Consider the following 16,553-nt stretch of genomic DNA (forward strand, 5'->3'; position numbering starts at 1 on the left):
GCTCACCCCCCACCTCAGAAAGGCATGGTTTCGGTGGCTTCTTTTTCTGGGGCTATTTGAGATGCCTCTCGTTTTTCCCCCACGGTACATGGCAGAGGATGCCAGCCAGCTCGGGGTAGGCGGCGAGCCGTGCAGTGCCGCGTCGAGCCGAGCGGGGCTCAGAGCCCACCACCCTCCCCTCCGCTCCCCTCCGCTCCCCTCCCAGCACGGCGTCCCCCCGTGTGTCTGAGCCGGCTAGCGAGCGGCGGGCGCGTTTCCCACGCTGGCCCCGGGACGCGGGGCAGGGCGCAGCCGGGCCAGGCGCTGCCAGGACCGGCAGGATCCGAGCGGCGCAGCGCTGCTGAGCGGGGGCCAGGGCTTTCCCGGCCAGCAGCTGCCCTCGTCGCTGGGAGCAGGGCAGCCGAGCCGAGCCGTCCCGTGCCGGGGCAGGTGCGGCGCGGCCGCGCCCCGACCAGCCACCTGCGGGCCGCTGCCCCCCGCCGGGGCGGGCGGAGGTGTTAGCCCAGCCCCGGCCCCGCCTCCGCCGGGAGCCGCTCGGAGCAATTCCCACGGCAACCCAGGCTCGACCCCCTTCCCAAACCCCGCCTCCCCTCCCCGCCCCTCCGCTCCCGCCCGGCGGCCGCCGCCGGTCGGAAACAGTCTGTGTGTAAACTCGACGTGTCCGGAAAGGTGCGCGCCGCTCCCCGCCTCGCTCCGCGCCCGGGCGCCCGCCGAGCGCGATGCTGGACCCGTCCTCCAGCGAGGAGGAGTCCGATGAGGTGCTGGAAGAGGAGCGGCGGGACGTGCTGGTGGCGGCGGGCGGCGGCTCGCCGCGCTCGCTGCCGCCGCCGCCCCGGGACCCGCGGGGCAGGGAGGCCGGCGCGGCGCGGGCGGTCAGCCCCAGCCCCTCGGTGCTGAGCGAGGGCCGGGAGGAGCAGGAGCGCCTGCAGCGAGAGGAGCGGGAGAAGCGGCTCCGGCTGCAGCTCTACGTGTTCATCGCGAGGTGCATCGCGCACCCCTTCAACGCCAAGCAGCCCACGGACATGGCCCGCCGGCAGCAGAAGGTGAGCCCCCGCCTTCCCCCTCCCGCTCCCGCCCTGCCCCGCCGCCCCGGCCCCCGCCGCCTGCGCTCGCCCCCCGCCGGGCCGTCCCGCGCCCGCCCGCCCGCGGGTGCCGCGCTGCCGCGCTCCGGCCCGCAACAGGTTGAGCCGGGCGCTGGGCGCCGGCCGGGGCACGGCGGGGGGAGCCGCCGCCGGCGCCGGCGGCACCGCAAGCGCGGGCGGTGTTAGAGCAGGGTGTTGCACAGCTAGGTTTCAGCGCGGCTTCTCCAAAACAGCACGTTTACCTAGGAATCCATCAGTCAGCAGGGGTAAAGTCTTTCAAGTTTTTAGAGCTGCGCTTAAAGTCGCCGTGCGAAGGAAACGGGAGCGCAGAGTGCGGGCGTAAGGGCGGTGGGGCCGTTTTGCAGCCGAAGAGATGCTTCTGCTTCTCGGCGTTGTGTGATGGACGGAGTTAAACCTCCCAGAGGTGCCTCCTGCAAATCGTATTCTGACCATCTGTGCCCAATTCGAGCACGTTCAGCCATAATACAGAGGTGAACGAGAAAACTATTTTGTTTCATTAATTATTAAGTGCGGTCTCTCTGTACAGAGAAACATGCGTGTTTGTGATGAGAATGGCCTTCCAGTGAAGGTTGACCAAAATTATTCTCTGCATCTTGTACATCAGAGACAAGCCCTTGAGAATTGGCAGGTATGTGGTAGGTATTTATGCTGTAACAGTGCTTATTCTCTGTGACTTTTGAGCTATTGAATAGGTAGAATACTTAAAGTTTTGAAACAAGGCGCTGCATTTCCAGATAACTACTTAAAAGCTCGGTTCTTGATATGTTTGGTCTAAAAAATTTGGTTTTTGTTTTTTTTTTTTTTACTTTCAGTTCTTTAAAACAAACAAACCCAAATTGAAGCAGAAAAGAAACAAACAAAAAAACCCCCTCCGCATCACTTTCCAGAGGGAAAGAATTCAGTTCCACTTGGCTTTTTATGATCTTGGTACTTCCATATTTCTAAGGGTTTGTAAAATCCAATACTAAATGTTTTGGGGTGTCTGAATTATGCCTGCTATAGGTAATTTGTGCTTAGTGAATTCTCTGACAAGTTAACGTGGCGGTAATAATAAGATTATTTCTGGAAGAACATTTTGTTTTTATTAAGTGTTAGGTATTTAAACTGTGAAGCTTGTATAAAGACATCTTGTAAGCAGGAAGTCAAAGAAAATCTGGCAAAATGAAAATTTTCACCATCCCACTGAGGACTCCCCACCCCAGAACAGTCATCATAGAAATGATATTTTGAAGAGACATCTGGAGGTCATCTAAGTGTGACCTCCCGCTGGACAAAGCCAAAGCTGACCTGATGTAGTGTTGATATTAGTCTAGGTTCAAGCAGGAGGCTCAAAAGCCTCCAGAGATGAGATCCCGCAACCCATCTGTGTGACCTGCTCCAGTGCTGCGTTGTCCTCTTCTTGATGAAATTTTCCTAATCAGCTTCCAGGTTACAACTTGTGGCCATCAACTGCAGAAGATACTGAACATTTAGAAGTTCTCACTCATCTCTGTCACTAAGTATAGGAACTGCGTTTTAAAAATAACTACAGTATTAATTATTTTTATTAATAAGATGTATGAAAAGAGATTACTGATGTGCAGCAAATACAGAAATACAACAGTTGTAGATTAAACGTATGAACAGATTGATTGACAGAATTGATACCTAAAATCAAATGTTATTCTTGCTAATTACTGTTTTTAAGTGAACTCTGACTTTTAAGTTAACTACTATATGTAGGAAGAGATTTTTGTCGCGTTTAGGAATTTAGCTGCAGAACAAGGTTGATTTGTCTTTTGCTGGTCAGGAACTAGTGTTTTTAAATAAGACAACACACAAAAAAAATTCTTTCTAGGAGTTGCATTTCTTTCTAGAAGTAATGAAGTGCACATAAACATCCTTCCTCTTATTTGACAATTTGATATATTACCCAATGAATTACTGAATATAGGGTAGCAGAACTGTTCGTGAGTTTCACGAGTTCAGAAAACCTGCTTTGATAGTTCAGGATCGCTGAGAGCCATACAAAGGAGCCCTCTTTTGTGCTCTAATTTTTGCACTCTGTGTTGCACAGTGGCCCCGTGTCAGCCTTAGGAATGAGAGTGCAACCACCTGTCTTACACTGTGTCCTGTAGTAAGACACTTTTGGATGTGTGATAGCTGGTCTCATATTCCATAGGGTAAAAGTCTGTCTTATTTCCTGACTGAGTTTTCCCACTGCCAAGATACGATACAGATGTGGACTGTCCCTTAATCTCTTGCTCTTTTGCTTCACATCTGACTTTTGTTATGTGGCTGGCTGTCCATTGCGAGCTGGACTGAGATTCCCTACCTGTGTTATTTAACTGGAGCCGTTAACTACCGCATGTCCTGTCCGTCATCAGTGGATAAGCGATCCAAGGTATGGTTTCGAACCAGAACCTATGATGTTCTGTGGTTCCAGCTTCCAGCCCAGTCTACCTGTCTCCGGTTGTGCACTCTTCGTAATGCTTTTGCACCAGCAGTCTTTCTGATAACCTAAGAATAGTATCCACCCTGCCTGAGAGCAGAAGTAATTTGTTCTTTCTGCCAGTTAATTTGGCATATTGCTGAGCAAATATTGCAGAATGCAGTTTGCTTCTTTTTTAATGTGGAACATATTATCCAGTAAGGGAATGAGATGGAATTCACATATCAAATATCCTCAACTGCATTGTAATATCAGTAAGGAAATGGTTTACAATATGGCTGGCTTCTTATGTTCTTCCTTCAGTATCAGATTAAAATGTACATACGGTATCTTGAAACCATCGTACTCAATGGACTGAATTATACTAATTAACGTAAAGAATTTTAAATGCAGGCAGTGTTTCACTCCTCTGTTGGCCTTTCTCATTCTTCTTTCTTCTCACTAAGTAAAATTAGCTCAACTCTATTGTGATAGATAAGATTAATTAGAAAAAAAAGAAATCAAACTTTAAGAAAAAAAAGAACTATCATAATTCACCAGAGTCCATCAACTCTGCTAACTTGTTTTTAATGCCAAATTCAATGTAATTTAGCCCAGACTTTGCTGAAACACATACTTTTATAATCTGGCTGCATTTCTTTTTTTAATCTGTAGGATATGTGGTAGAAATACTCTTTTTTAACTGTTCAGAGTTAGTTGGTGACCTACTATTACATCCTGTCTTACTTTGGTTAATGGCAGATTGGTGGTGGAGGAGGAAGAATAAGCTAATACTGGAGATGTGGAACTGACGCATGGCATGATTTTTCAAGGTGGGGTAGCAGATCCTGACAAAGATGGAGTTAGTTCTACAGAGTGAAACTAATATGTACTTAGTAACACATTTTCAATAGATACTTATGGACATTTGGTCATGTTTTTTCTGAACTTTTAGAGAAATATTAATGCATCAATGCATTACATGTCATGCCTTTATCAAGCAAGGTTTGTCTGTCCCTGGTTTAAAGAGACTTTGTCACTTTTTTGTAGTTTCCACTTTTTTTAATGAGTCCTCTGGAACGTATTTCAGCATCTTTCTTTTTTAGCCTCTCCGCTCCAGTTCCTTTCTAGTCCAGCAAAAGAGAAGAGGAGAATAGTTAGCTAATCCCATTCCTCTTCCTTCTTCTCTCCCACCCCAGCCAAACTGAATCTCAAACCAGCAGATTGAATTTGTCCTCAGAATGGAATTTAGGTGGTGAAGAGAAATGCATTCCCAGTGTGGCTGTCTTCCACCAAGGGAAGGTGGTGTATGTGAACGTATGCAGAGTCAGTGATTAGATGATGACCCTGGTAACTGTGGTTTATACTAACCAGTTGTACACTTGTATGTATGTACTCAGTTTTATTCGGAGTGTGTGCCAAAGGCAGGTTATTATCTGGGAGATGAATCAGAGTTAAAGCTCCTGGGGAACGAAGGGATAGTGAAGTGCAACAATTAACTAACAGAAAAGGTGTTCTTCCAGTGTTTTTTGTCCTCAATGTTTCAAAATTTACTCTAGTAATCAAGTGGTCACACAGTAGAAACCCAAGACTGGGAGAGAAGTAACACTCCTATGCTAAACAAGATTTCCTAATGCATGAAAGGCTTAGTATATCAAAGCTGATAGTTCAAGTTTTGATTTCATAGGTGATAAGTAGCAGAAGTAATTGAGCTGGCTGTTTAGAAATCATAAATAAATGAGTTTACTTCCTGAATACATGCCGACGTGTTTTCCTTCATTTTCCGCTCTTCTCTCTACCTGCTCAATCGTGAGTATATCAAAAACATTGACTTCTAGTTAATACTCAAATGTAGGAGTGGTACTATTCAGTAATTTATTTTCATCTGAACTCCACGAGTTTGTTCTTTCCTGTTTCTTGGGCTTTACCTCTAAAGGAGAGGTTTGTAATGATACGTGTCCACTAAATAACTTGATCAGAAAAACGTTGGTTACAGGGATAGACTTCATGCTCTGGATCACAGTTTTATTCTCAGTGTCTTTATTTCTCCTGCCCCAAGCCCCACTTTTCCTTGCTTTTGAGCTGGTGATGTGTATCTACTTATCGGTTGGCTGAGCATGTTTTGGGAAAGAAAAATTGTCTCTTGGCTTCTGAGCCTCCTTTGTAAGATGCTGTTTTCCCCACTGCTAAGGTAGCAAGGAGAGTACATCCAAAGCCATTGTTGCCAGAAACTCTAGACATATTTCAGAGGAAGAGCTTAGCTGTAAAACTTGGCCATCTGGTCAACGTTCTGCTAAAGGGCTTTCTAAGAAGACGTCTTCCATTTCTCCCTTCAACGTTTCCTTTACAAATTTTAATTTTTTTGTGAAGTGTTTCAGAAAGTAATTTTAAATCAAGTTTATTTGCTGCTTTGTTTTTCCCTGTCACAAACACCTTGATAACACCTTGTCATAATGCTCCAAGCTGCGTGTATTTTGTTTCAGTCAAGTTAGGATAGAGTATTTTAGTAAATCCTGTCAAAGCCCGTTAAGATGGTGGCCTACACAGCTCTATACATGTTGAGACAAGATTATTGGCAAACGGATCTTTTTACTGCAGTCAGAACTTGCTCTTTTGGGAAGAAGTTGTTCTTGCCTGCAGTAGCAAAGTTGCTCACAATGGGCAATTGAGTCAACCACAGCTGAGGAAATACTGAAGGGTGATGAGAGAAGCAGAGCCTTCTAGTTACCAGTGCCACTTCAGAAATGACAATCCATCAGGATTTTGTTTTAATCTTAAACTGTTGTGCTGCCCTGCCAGCTCAGCATTGATCGGTGTGGCTTGGCCAAAAGCTGGGCAATGTGCTGGGAAAACAAGGCTGTGATGAACAGCTGTGTAATGAAGTGACATGTAGGGACAGTCTGCAAACCTAGTTCTACTATGCTGAAAAAAACATCTTCTTTTGCTTGCTTGTTTTGTTTTCCCTGCCTATTTTACTCATACTTGCCTTTGAAATTTGATTATTTTTTAAATTATTATTATTTGAGGGGATAATTTTAATTTTTTTTTCTGAATGACCTCAGGTGTTTATTTTTTTCTGTCACTCGTGCAGTTTGACGAGTGTGTTAACTCTGTTGGCAAATACCCCATTTAAAGTGCTTGAGGAAGACTACTTATTAGTTTTTTTTCTACAGGGGAGCTGACAGGAAGGGAGTTTGAAGAATCAGTTGACTGTCGCCATCTCTGCAGGAACAGTATGGGGGAATTGGCTGGCTGGGCTGCCTTGCATTTCTCACCCTTTGCAGGCAGTTGTTATTCTCACATTATATTTTGTGTATCTGAACTGTTGGTAATTGGTGACAGAGAAGCAGAAATACCAAATCAGATCATCTTGCCCTTATAACTTTGTCTGACATGATCTGAGAAACATACTCATTGCTGCCATGGAAGAACAAAGCTGGTGAAAATACTCTTTTCCCCTCCGAACCATACTCCTTTCCCTGTATCTGGAGAGGGGCGGTATATCAAAATATTCATTACCATGTACTGTCTTTAACTGTAGAATATTGCCAGAGCAGAAGATACTTGTTGGGTGCTAGCTGACTATTCACGGAATGATGTATTTCTGTAAAAGCAAATTTACCCTCCTCTTCCCCTGTGCACACCTGTTGTCACCAGTTCATATTTGGGGACACTACTAACCAATCACCTCTCCATTTGCATGCTGCTTATTAGACCTGTGTTTTCTCTTTCTGGCTTTGTACCATTTCTTTTTACTATTGGTGAATATCATCCTGAAGTTGCTTTCGGTATATATTGTTTTGCTTTTGTAATGTACCTCTATCTTTGCGTTCTACTTTCCTGTTATCCTTGTTTCTTCTTTTTTGTGTGTAGACGTCTCTTACTTTGCTAGCTTAACACATCCCTCTCTCCTGCTGCTTCCCTTTTATTTGTATGCTTGCTAGAACTGGAAAGCTAATAGCTCATAACTTGCTTCCCATTTATCAACCCAAGAGCAAGATGGGATGACGCGTCTTCTTCTAGGAAGGTGCTTGGCTCTCCTCTGCTTGAGGGATGTGTGTTGGGGTGCTAGTCTTTGTGCCTTGACTCTGGTCCTATATTTAGTTGTACTGAGCCCCAGTTAGTATATTACTCTGTCTGAACTGGGTGCCAGCCTCTGAGGTTCTTAAACTTTTTAATCTTTAAGTCTCTTTCCATATAGTTTTTTTGGCACAGTAGCTGCAAAGATGCCGCCTGTATTTCTTTCCAACTTACTCCTCTTGCTGCCTGCTGATGGCTGTGGCACGCACAGGTTTGGTACTCAAACTTCTCCTTGGTTTCTAGCTATTGCCGTTCAGGAGGGGAGGCAGGGAGAGGAACAGCATCTGCTGAACTCCTGTTCCCTTTGCCTAGTGCCTATCTCCAATGCCTGCTTCTGCCTAGAAGTGCTGGCACCAAATTGAAAGCAGCCCGGTTCTTGTACATTGCAGTTGATTCCCGCAGGTTTCAGAATAGCAGCTGTGAAAAGGCAGTTTTCAGTTTGTTGCTGTGTGGGGGAAACTCTGAGCAGCAGGAGAGGCAGAGTGTTTGTATGTGGGTACCAGGCTGCATCAACTTAGGTTTGCATTTTGAAGGTTATTTTCACAGCTATAAGCGTTGAAGGCTTTTCATTTTTTGTTTAAAATTCTCTAGAAGTTGATGGTACTTGCCCAAAAGAATTTATTTCTGGTTCTTATTTATTTTGCAGCGTGGAGATAAAACATATGCTTCTCTTCAAGCATGATTACTTGTATGCATAAGTTTAAGAATGTTCTTGAGTGTTTTTCCTGTCAGGAATGGGAAAAGCATTAATTAGCAGCATTGTGAAGAATGAACAGAGCTACAGCGAGTACTTCTTTAACTACATGACCTGGTGAAGAAAAATTAGAAGAAAAGGTGATTGTACAAGAATTTTTCTCCAGCTCTGTTTCCATTTTTATCTCATGCATTAATTATTCATTTCTGTTCAATTGTCTTGGCTGTGGGGTTTTGGAAATAGAGGCTGGCAGCTTCTGTTTAATACAAGTGCTGGAGGGATACTCTCAGTGGTAGTATAGACACAAAAAAAATCCTTAGGATAGTACTTTGAGTAGACTTGGGCCACGGACAAGGACGTGGAAGAAAGGACAAAGCTCAGATAGTGTATAAATGAGATCTCCAAAGAGATGATGTACAAAGATTAGGGGAGAAATGGAAATCAGCAATGGAGAGTTCCATGGACTGAGTTGAAGGTATTGAGAAAGTATGTGGAACTGAATTAATTTTGGAGTAGAGAAACTGTTCAGCAAGGACGATGACAAAGTTAAGAGGAATGAATTTGTAGCAGAGAAATCCACTGGTTGTGAGAGTTATGCTTTTCAGTATGAAACAGAAATGAAGGCGGAATATCTTGGATATAAGAATTTGCAAGAAAGATATTGGGCTAGGATAAAGAGATAAGGATTCAGCTGGGAAAAAGTGAATTGTCTCAATACCCATGTCAGTGTAATACAGAGTAGCAAGGGCAAGGAGCTGGTGAGAAACTTGGTGCTCAGAAGTTGGAGTCCATGGAAATCGCAGTGGTAGGATATAGTACATTGGGGAAAACTGTTTTCGCGGTCCCAGATTTTTTTCTGCGGAAGGTTGCAGGTTTTTCATGTGTGGAGGTTTTTCTTATGGGGAATTCATGAGTTTTCTTTTTAAAAAATAAAAATCCACCTCCAGGCAGTCTGCGCCAAATATTTATCTTGCTGGCTTTTGCTGGGGAGCATCCCAGTTTGTGCCTATTGCTCATACGTTCATTTATTTCTAAATTATGTATTCTGAGGCCTTGTAGCAAGGTACTGGTGTCTGTTTCTCGTTCAAAAGTGTTCTATGAATGTTTCACCATTCCAACTGTTTAATACATCAAATATGCATTAGTGTTAAAATATTGATATTGACCAGGTTTTTTTATTTTTTTTATTTTGATCTCCTTATGGATGGAGCATAAACAAAGAAAAGAAATAAAAATAAAGAAGAAGTGGTTGTTTGGTATAGAACTGATATTAAATCATCTTAGCAATCAGTTCCCCTCTGACTCTCTGTTCCTTCCTATGGTGTCATTAAAAGGCAGAGGATTTTTCAGTCTCTTACCAGTGGGGATTGAAGAGCAACAAATAGCGATATTATTTGGAGATGGGAGTTAACAAAATCCATGAGAAATTTTTGTTTCTAGTAATCTCCAACTTGCAGAGTTGGAGTATTTGCCTGAATGGACACTTAGATTCAGCTTGTGGTGACAACACCAAATACAGTATCATTCTCAAAACCACATATATGCTACAAACGGTGGAGGTTCTGAGCGTGCTGGTAAGTGGTTATGAAGTAATTGGAAGCATTTTAGCTTAAATGTTCTGTGATACAAATTCTACCAATGTCATTTATATGGTTTTGGGTTCTTTTCAGAATGCTTTAGCTCCCAAATTTAATTTAAAAACATCACTTGAGATTTTTAAGGCCAACTTTTAATGTTGTCTTTCTCTGCCGTCCAAGTTTTTAGGTATTCTTACTTAATGCTTCCAGAACTTTTTCCATGATAATAAATGTTAGAAAATGACTAGCTATGTTTTGTGTATATAAGCCTTCTGTTTTACCACTTGGAACATAAAAAAATAAACATCCTATAAAGGTAATCTGATAATTATGAGATCTGGCAGCCTGTGGATATATAGATATGTTTTGCTCATGTGTTGCTGAAAAGGAAGTAAATTAAGAATGTCATAGAATCATAGAATCATTGAGGTTGGAAAAGACCTCTAAGATCATCGAGTCCAACCGTCAACCCAACACCACCAGGCCCACTAAACCATGTCCCTAAGCGCCTCATCTACACGTCTTTTAAATACCTCCAGGGATGGGGACTCCACCACTTCCCTGGGCAGCCTGTTCCAATGTTTCACCACTCTTTCAGTAAAGAAATTTTTCCTTACATCCAATCTAAACCTCCCCTGCCGCAACTTGAGGCCATTTCCTCTCGTCCTATCGCTTGTTACTTCGGAGAAAAGACCAACACCCACCTCGCTACAACTTCCTTTCAGGTAGTTGTAGAGAGCGATGAGGTCTCCCCTCAGCCTCCTTTTCTCCAGGCTGAACAACCCCAGTTCCCTCAGCCGCTCCTCATAAGACTTGTGCTCCAGACCCCTCACCAGCCTCGTTGCCCTTCTCTGGACACGCTCCAGCACCTCAACGTCCTTCTTGTAGTGAGGGGCCCAAAACTGAACACAGTATTCGAGGTGCGGCCTCACCAGGGCCGAGTACAGGGGCACGATCACTTCCCTACTCCTACTGGCCACACTATTTCTGATACAGGCCAGGATGCCATTGGCCTTCTTGGCCGCCTGGGCACACTGCCGGCTCATGTTCAGCCGGCTGTCGACCAACACCCCCAGGTCCTTTTCCGCCAGGCAGCTTTCCAGCCACTCTTCCCCAAGCCTGTAGCGCTGCATGGGGTTGTTGTGGCCGAAGTGCAGGACCCGGCACTTGGCCTTGTTGAATCTCATACAGTTGTCATTCTTAACCATGTAATTTAAAGGTGATCTGCAGATCAGTCACCCACTAGTATCAGTGTATATGAGTATTTTTGTGCATGGCTCTAACTCGGGAACCCTGTCTGTAGCATGGTTAGTACCTTACGGGACTGCTGTTACAGTGAGATGAGGGTTCATTTGTCCCTTCTTTGCCCCCGCCTCCCACAGGCTGGGCTGGGGAATTTTAGGAGTAGTACTGGCTTTTTAAGACCTCTTTACTTTCTAAATCACAAGGAAGGAGAGTGGTACACTGTGAACAGGGCCGGGTATTATTGGTGGTGCTTGCTTGGCTCTTTCTCAAATTTAGAATCAGAATAATTTAGGTTGGAAAAGACCTCTAAGATCATCAAGTCCAACTGTTAACCTGGCACTGCCAAGCCCACCACCAAACCATGTCCCTAAGCACTGCATCTACAGGTCTTTTAAATACTTCCAGGGATGGTGACTCAACCACTTCCCTGGGAAGCCTGTTCCAATGCTTGACAACCCTTTCAGTGAAGAAATTTTTCCTCATGTCCAATCTAAACCTCCCCTGGTGCAACTCGAGGCCATTTCATCTTGTCCTATCACTTGTTACTTGGGAGAAGAGACTGACACCCACATTGCTATGACCTCCTTTCAGGTAGTTGTACAGCGCGATAAGGTCCCCCCTGAGCCTCCTTTTCTCCAGGCTAAACAACCCCAGTTCCCTCAGCCACTCCTCAGAAGACTTGTGCTCCAGACCCTTCACCAGCTCTTCTTTGGACACGCTCCAGCACCTTGACGTCCTTCTTGTAGTGAGGGGTCCAAAACTGAACACAGTATTCGAGGTGTGGCCTCACCAGTGCCGAGCACAGGGGGATGATCACTCCCCTAGTCCTGTTGGCCACACTATTTCTGATACAAGCCAGGATGCTATTGGTCTTCTTGGCCGTCTGGGCACACTGCTGGCTCACATTCAGCCAGCTCTCAACCAGCACCCACAGGTCCTTTTCCCCAAGCCTGTAGCATTGCATGGGGTTGTTGTGACCCAAGTGCAGGACCCAGCACTTGGCCTTGTTGAATCTCATACAGTTGGCCTCGGCCCATCGATCCAGCCTGTCCAGGTCCCTCTGCAGAGCCTTCCTACCTTCAAGCAGATCAACACTCCCACCCAACTTGGTGTCGTCTGCAAACTTACTGAGGGTGCACTCAATCCCCTCGTCCAGATTGTTGATAAAGATATTAAACAGAACTGGCCCCAATACTGAGCCCCAGAGAACACCACTTGTGACCGGCTGCCAACTGGGTTTAACTCCATTCACCACCACTCTTTGGGCCTGCCCATCCAGCCAGTTTTTTACCCAGCAAAGCGTACACCCATCCAAGCCATGAGCAGCCAGTTTCTCCAGGAGAATGCTGTGGGAAACCGTGTCAAAGGCTTTACTAAAGTCCAGGTAAACAACATCCACAGCCTTTCCCTCATCCACTAAGCAGGTCACCTTGTCACAGAAGGAGATCAGGTTGGTCAAGCAGGACCTGCCTTTCATAAACCCATGCTGACTGGGCCTGATCGCCGGGTTGTCCTGTACGTGCTACGTGATGGCACTCAAGATGATCTGCTCCATAATCTTTCCCAGCACTGAGGTCAGACTGACGGGCCTGTAGTTCCCTGGATCCTCCTTCTGCCCCTTCTTGTAGATGGGCATCACATTTGCTAACCTCCAGTCAACTGGGACCTCCCCGGTTAGCCAGGACTGCTGATAAATGATGGAAAGTGGCTTGGTGAGCACTTCTGCCATCTCCCTCAGTACCCTTAGGTGGATCCCATCCGGCCCCATAGACTTGTGTGTGTGTCTTAAGTGGTGTAGCAGGTTGCTAACCATTTCCCCTTGGATTATGGGGGCTTCATTCATGCATTGGAGCAACTGGATTACAACAGTCTTTCTGCTACTTTAATACAACTTGCTGTCTGTAGATGAAAAGCATCATGTAAGAATAAGAAGTATTATTTTTTTTAAATGGCAACAAAATTACTTGGATTTTCACTAAACCGCTAGCTGTTTTATGTGTTCTGGATATTTAAACTCTAATAGATTATTAACACATTAATTTGCTAACTACAGGTGTTAGTCAGAACTAAGTCTGGAATGGGCTTCAAGAGGTCACAGAGATGTGATAAAATTGGTAAACTGGTTAAGCCACCATACAGGACCCTCTTGCTGTATTACAAGTTCTGTGTTACAAATGCACTTAATTACGCAGAGCAGCACACAAGGAAAGGAGGCTGTACAGGCTGGCAGAGTTCTTCCCATATTATAAAAATCTGTTCCTAAACTTGACTGCTGTATTTTGCTAATCCATGCTGGGTGGTCTTGGGCTGATGTGCAGTGGTCATGGCTACTGTCCAGTAGCTGCGGAAGTATGATCTGCTGAGATAATTGAGACTTTTAAAAAGTAAGACCATCCCCAAAGGTAACACACTTAATCAGAGACAACATCATCACCTGCATTGCCATTTTAGCTCAGAGCAGGAGCGTGCTTTGAAGTCACCCTCCTTGTCCCACTTGCAGAGATCTGGTTTGGACTGCATGAATATGACTGTGTGTGGGCAAAGGTAAACCAGAAGTTACATTCTGGGAGCATATTAAGTCCATGCAACTGGACTGAGGTAAAGCCTCGTCATTTATGTGGAGGGTATGCATTTAGGGTGGGTGTTAGGTCCTCAGCATGAACAGTTTCACTGTATAGATGCACTTTTCTGGTGTCACACTGCTTGCCAGTGTAGACGTGACTTCAGAGAGAGTCAGAGAGATTTGAAATACAGCAACTAACACAGAGTCAAGAAAGAGAGATGGAACCTAAATGAGATAAATAGCACAACAGGGCAGTCTCCTTTCTGAGCCAGTAAAGCAGGACAGAATATGCAACGCAAACATAAAAACAGCTGAAGTAACAAAGTAATAGAGTCTTGCTATGTCTGAAGTTAATTAGGGGCAACAAGCTGCCCCTAATTACTAAAAGTGTGGGATCCTCAGCAAAGCTGTCTGGGATACTAATTAAAAGAACTGATTATATGAAATAGAATGCATAATTAATGACTGAGAAATCATTTTCAAGAGTATCTTCAGACAGCAAATAAAGTGCCCTTGGAAAATATTGTGACACCCTGAGCTATCCACTGAATCTAATCCTGCAGATAGACCTGAAGTAATTTGCAAGAGGTTGCTGTGCTTATACTTTCTAGTGCTGAGGTGGGGATTAATGGGGGCAGAATGACAGGTAGAATAGGAATAGTATTTCCATTTTAGTATCAAATACTCTCTTCAGGTTGTTTTTTTTATGTATGACTTCAATAGAACCTGGTTATGAAATATGCTGACATACTGTATTTTGTTTTAATAGTTGGCTTTGCAGTAGTCTGCTGCTCCTACAGTTGAGTGAGGTCTTTAATGCTTGGAGAGGGCCTTTGGGTAGCATCCTCTCTGTGTTGATTAGTAGCATGTGTATGTGTGGCAACTGTTGGCTGTCAAGTGTATGGGCCACCAAATGGACTGTGATTTCTCTTTTCTAGGTTCTTGAAAAAACAGCAATCTGAAGATTACATCTGACAAAACAAAAATGGAAAGATTAAGGATTTATCTTCCTTGCAAACAAAACAAAAATGTAGCCTGATTAATGTGGGTTTTCTAATCCTGTTTTTTAAAAGGGCTAATCAGGGGTTAAGTTTTATCCAGCCACCTGTTTGGGCACTCCTGCCTAATTGGGCACTCCTGCCTAATTGGGCACTCCTTAATTTATAAACTTGAAATGTTTTTTAATAGCCCTGGTCCTCAATTACTTTGACATGTTTATAGAAACTTAGGTTAGGAATAACAAAGCTATAAATGCTTGGAAGCATTGAACCCTATGTGTAATTTCCTATGTTTCTTCTAAACATCTGCTGGAGGCCTAGATGGGAGGCTGGAGATGCCCCAAAGTGCATGGAGGCAGCCAAGAGGGACATGGGTGCCTTTAAGTAATTAGGCTGTGAGACCAACCCACAGCTATATGATGTCCCTCCAGGCAGGCATTACATTTAATTCTCGCTGATCAATCTGCGATCGTTGTAGTGAGCCCCCCTTTGTGTGGGATTCATGTTCACAGAGGGAGCAGACCCAGAACTGAAATATCCGTATCCTCCATAGTGTCTTTTACTTGTTCTGGGATTCAATAAATTGATCAGTATCTCTTTGGTCCCGTAAGGTTGTGTGTTGTAACTCCGAATGTATTCATATACTAGAAAAGGGGAAACTATCAACTCGTGTACACCTGAAGTGAGACCACGATTGCACTGTGCAACCGAGGTGGTGGTGGGGCAGTCCTGCTGCTGGTGGTGCATCCCTGCTTCCCCGCATGCTGTGGTTCTGCCAAATTCCCTACGGGATGTGAAAAATACGCGTATGTATGGTTATATGTAAAAGGAGGGAGAGAGAGTGTGTGTGTGTGTATGCATGAGAGAGGCAGGGAAAAAAGCTATAGATATTGACAGGGGAGTAGAATGGGCGCTCCGTAGCATGTTATGATCTAATCTGTTTTAAAGAGGTTACGCGTTGAGTGTAAAATACTGAATACAAGTCACTTAATACTGCTACTTTTTCAGAAACATATTTATCTGTTTGTTGTTGTAAAAATTGTAAATTGACGTTTACTTTCTTTAAAAACAAACAACACCTGCTCCCCCCCCCAGCCAAACCAAACCAAACCAACAAATGCAACACCCCAAGCCCTGCAGATCTATATTTCTGCCTTGGCTCAGTTTGGTAGCTACTTCATGTAAAATGAAACTCCTAAACCTTGTGATAAGGAAGCAGAGATGTTCCTATGGCTTCTATTAACAGTAGAGGTTTTATTTTTTATTAATAATGAACTTTCAGAATTGATCTGATTCCTTAGGGCTAGTTCAGAGTGTGCCCTCTTGAATTTCTACTTTTCTATTTCTGCTCTTTAAGGCTTACAGGCATAAGACTAAATATCTGATTTGTTTTCGTATTTGAGGATGGATTTATACCTTGGCTGCAGAAACTTGCTCTGGATTGAAACATAGCATATGTGTTCTCAGTGTGAAGGATAATTTATTTTCCTAATTTGATTCAGTTTGGGTTTTTTTTTCCCTACAGTGGAAAAATAATTAGTTCCAACAGGAAAACAGCTATCCTGATTGTGTGGTTAAAAAAAAAAAAGGGCAAAAAAAAAAAATTACCCCCCTGCACTGCACAACTGTGCAGATAGCTCTTACCTTTTTCTCACTCTGACTTCAGTGAGGCTGCAGAGCAACTGTCACAGCTGTCATAAGCCACTCTTTGGGGGAAAAGAAGAAGTTGGCCCATTTTATTTTTAATAGTGATGTGGTTAGAGTGGAACAGCTTCTTCCTATCAGTGATCAGAATCGCACTGCCTCAGTGCTAATAAGATAAACGGGGTAATGCATACTGATTATAATAGCTGGAGTGATATGTAGACTGAGAGATTGAGTAA

The 16,553-nt window shown here is 44.3% G+C and overlaps 1 protein-coding gene across 11 annotated transcripts in view; it reads left to right on the top strand.

The window, feature by feature from the left end:
- Positions 1–675: 675 nt before the first annotated feature.
- Positions 676–16,553, top strand: part of CADPS2 (calcium dependent secretion activator 2) — a 340,428-nt gene continuing 324,550 nt past the window's right edge. For 10 of the 11 annotated variants that reach the window (XM_076329917.1, XM_076329928.1, XM_076329958.1 and 7 more), the window contains exon 1: positions 676–1,043. In XM_076329917.1, coding sequence (XP_076186032.1) covers positions 720–1,043 — 324 coding nt within the window. In that variant the 5' untranslated portion in view covers positions 676–719. The remainder of the gene's footprint in view (positions 1,044–16,553) is intronic. The other variant, XM_076330015.1, reaches the window with a different exon arrangement.

Source organism: Aptenodytes patagonicus, chromosome 1 (assembly GCF_965638725.1).
Source record: "Aptenodytes patagonicus chromosome 1, bAptPat1.pri.cur, whole genome shotgun sequence".
In the NCBI taxonomy this organism is placed as follows: domain Eukaryota; kingdom Metazoa; phylum Chordata; class Aves; order Sphenisciformes; family Spheniscidae; genus Aptenodytes; species Aptenodytes patagonicus.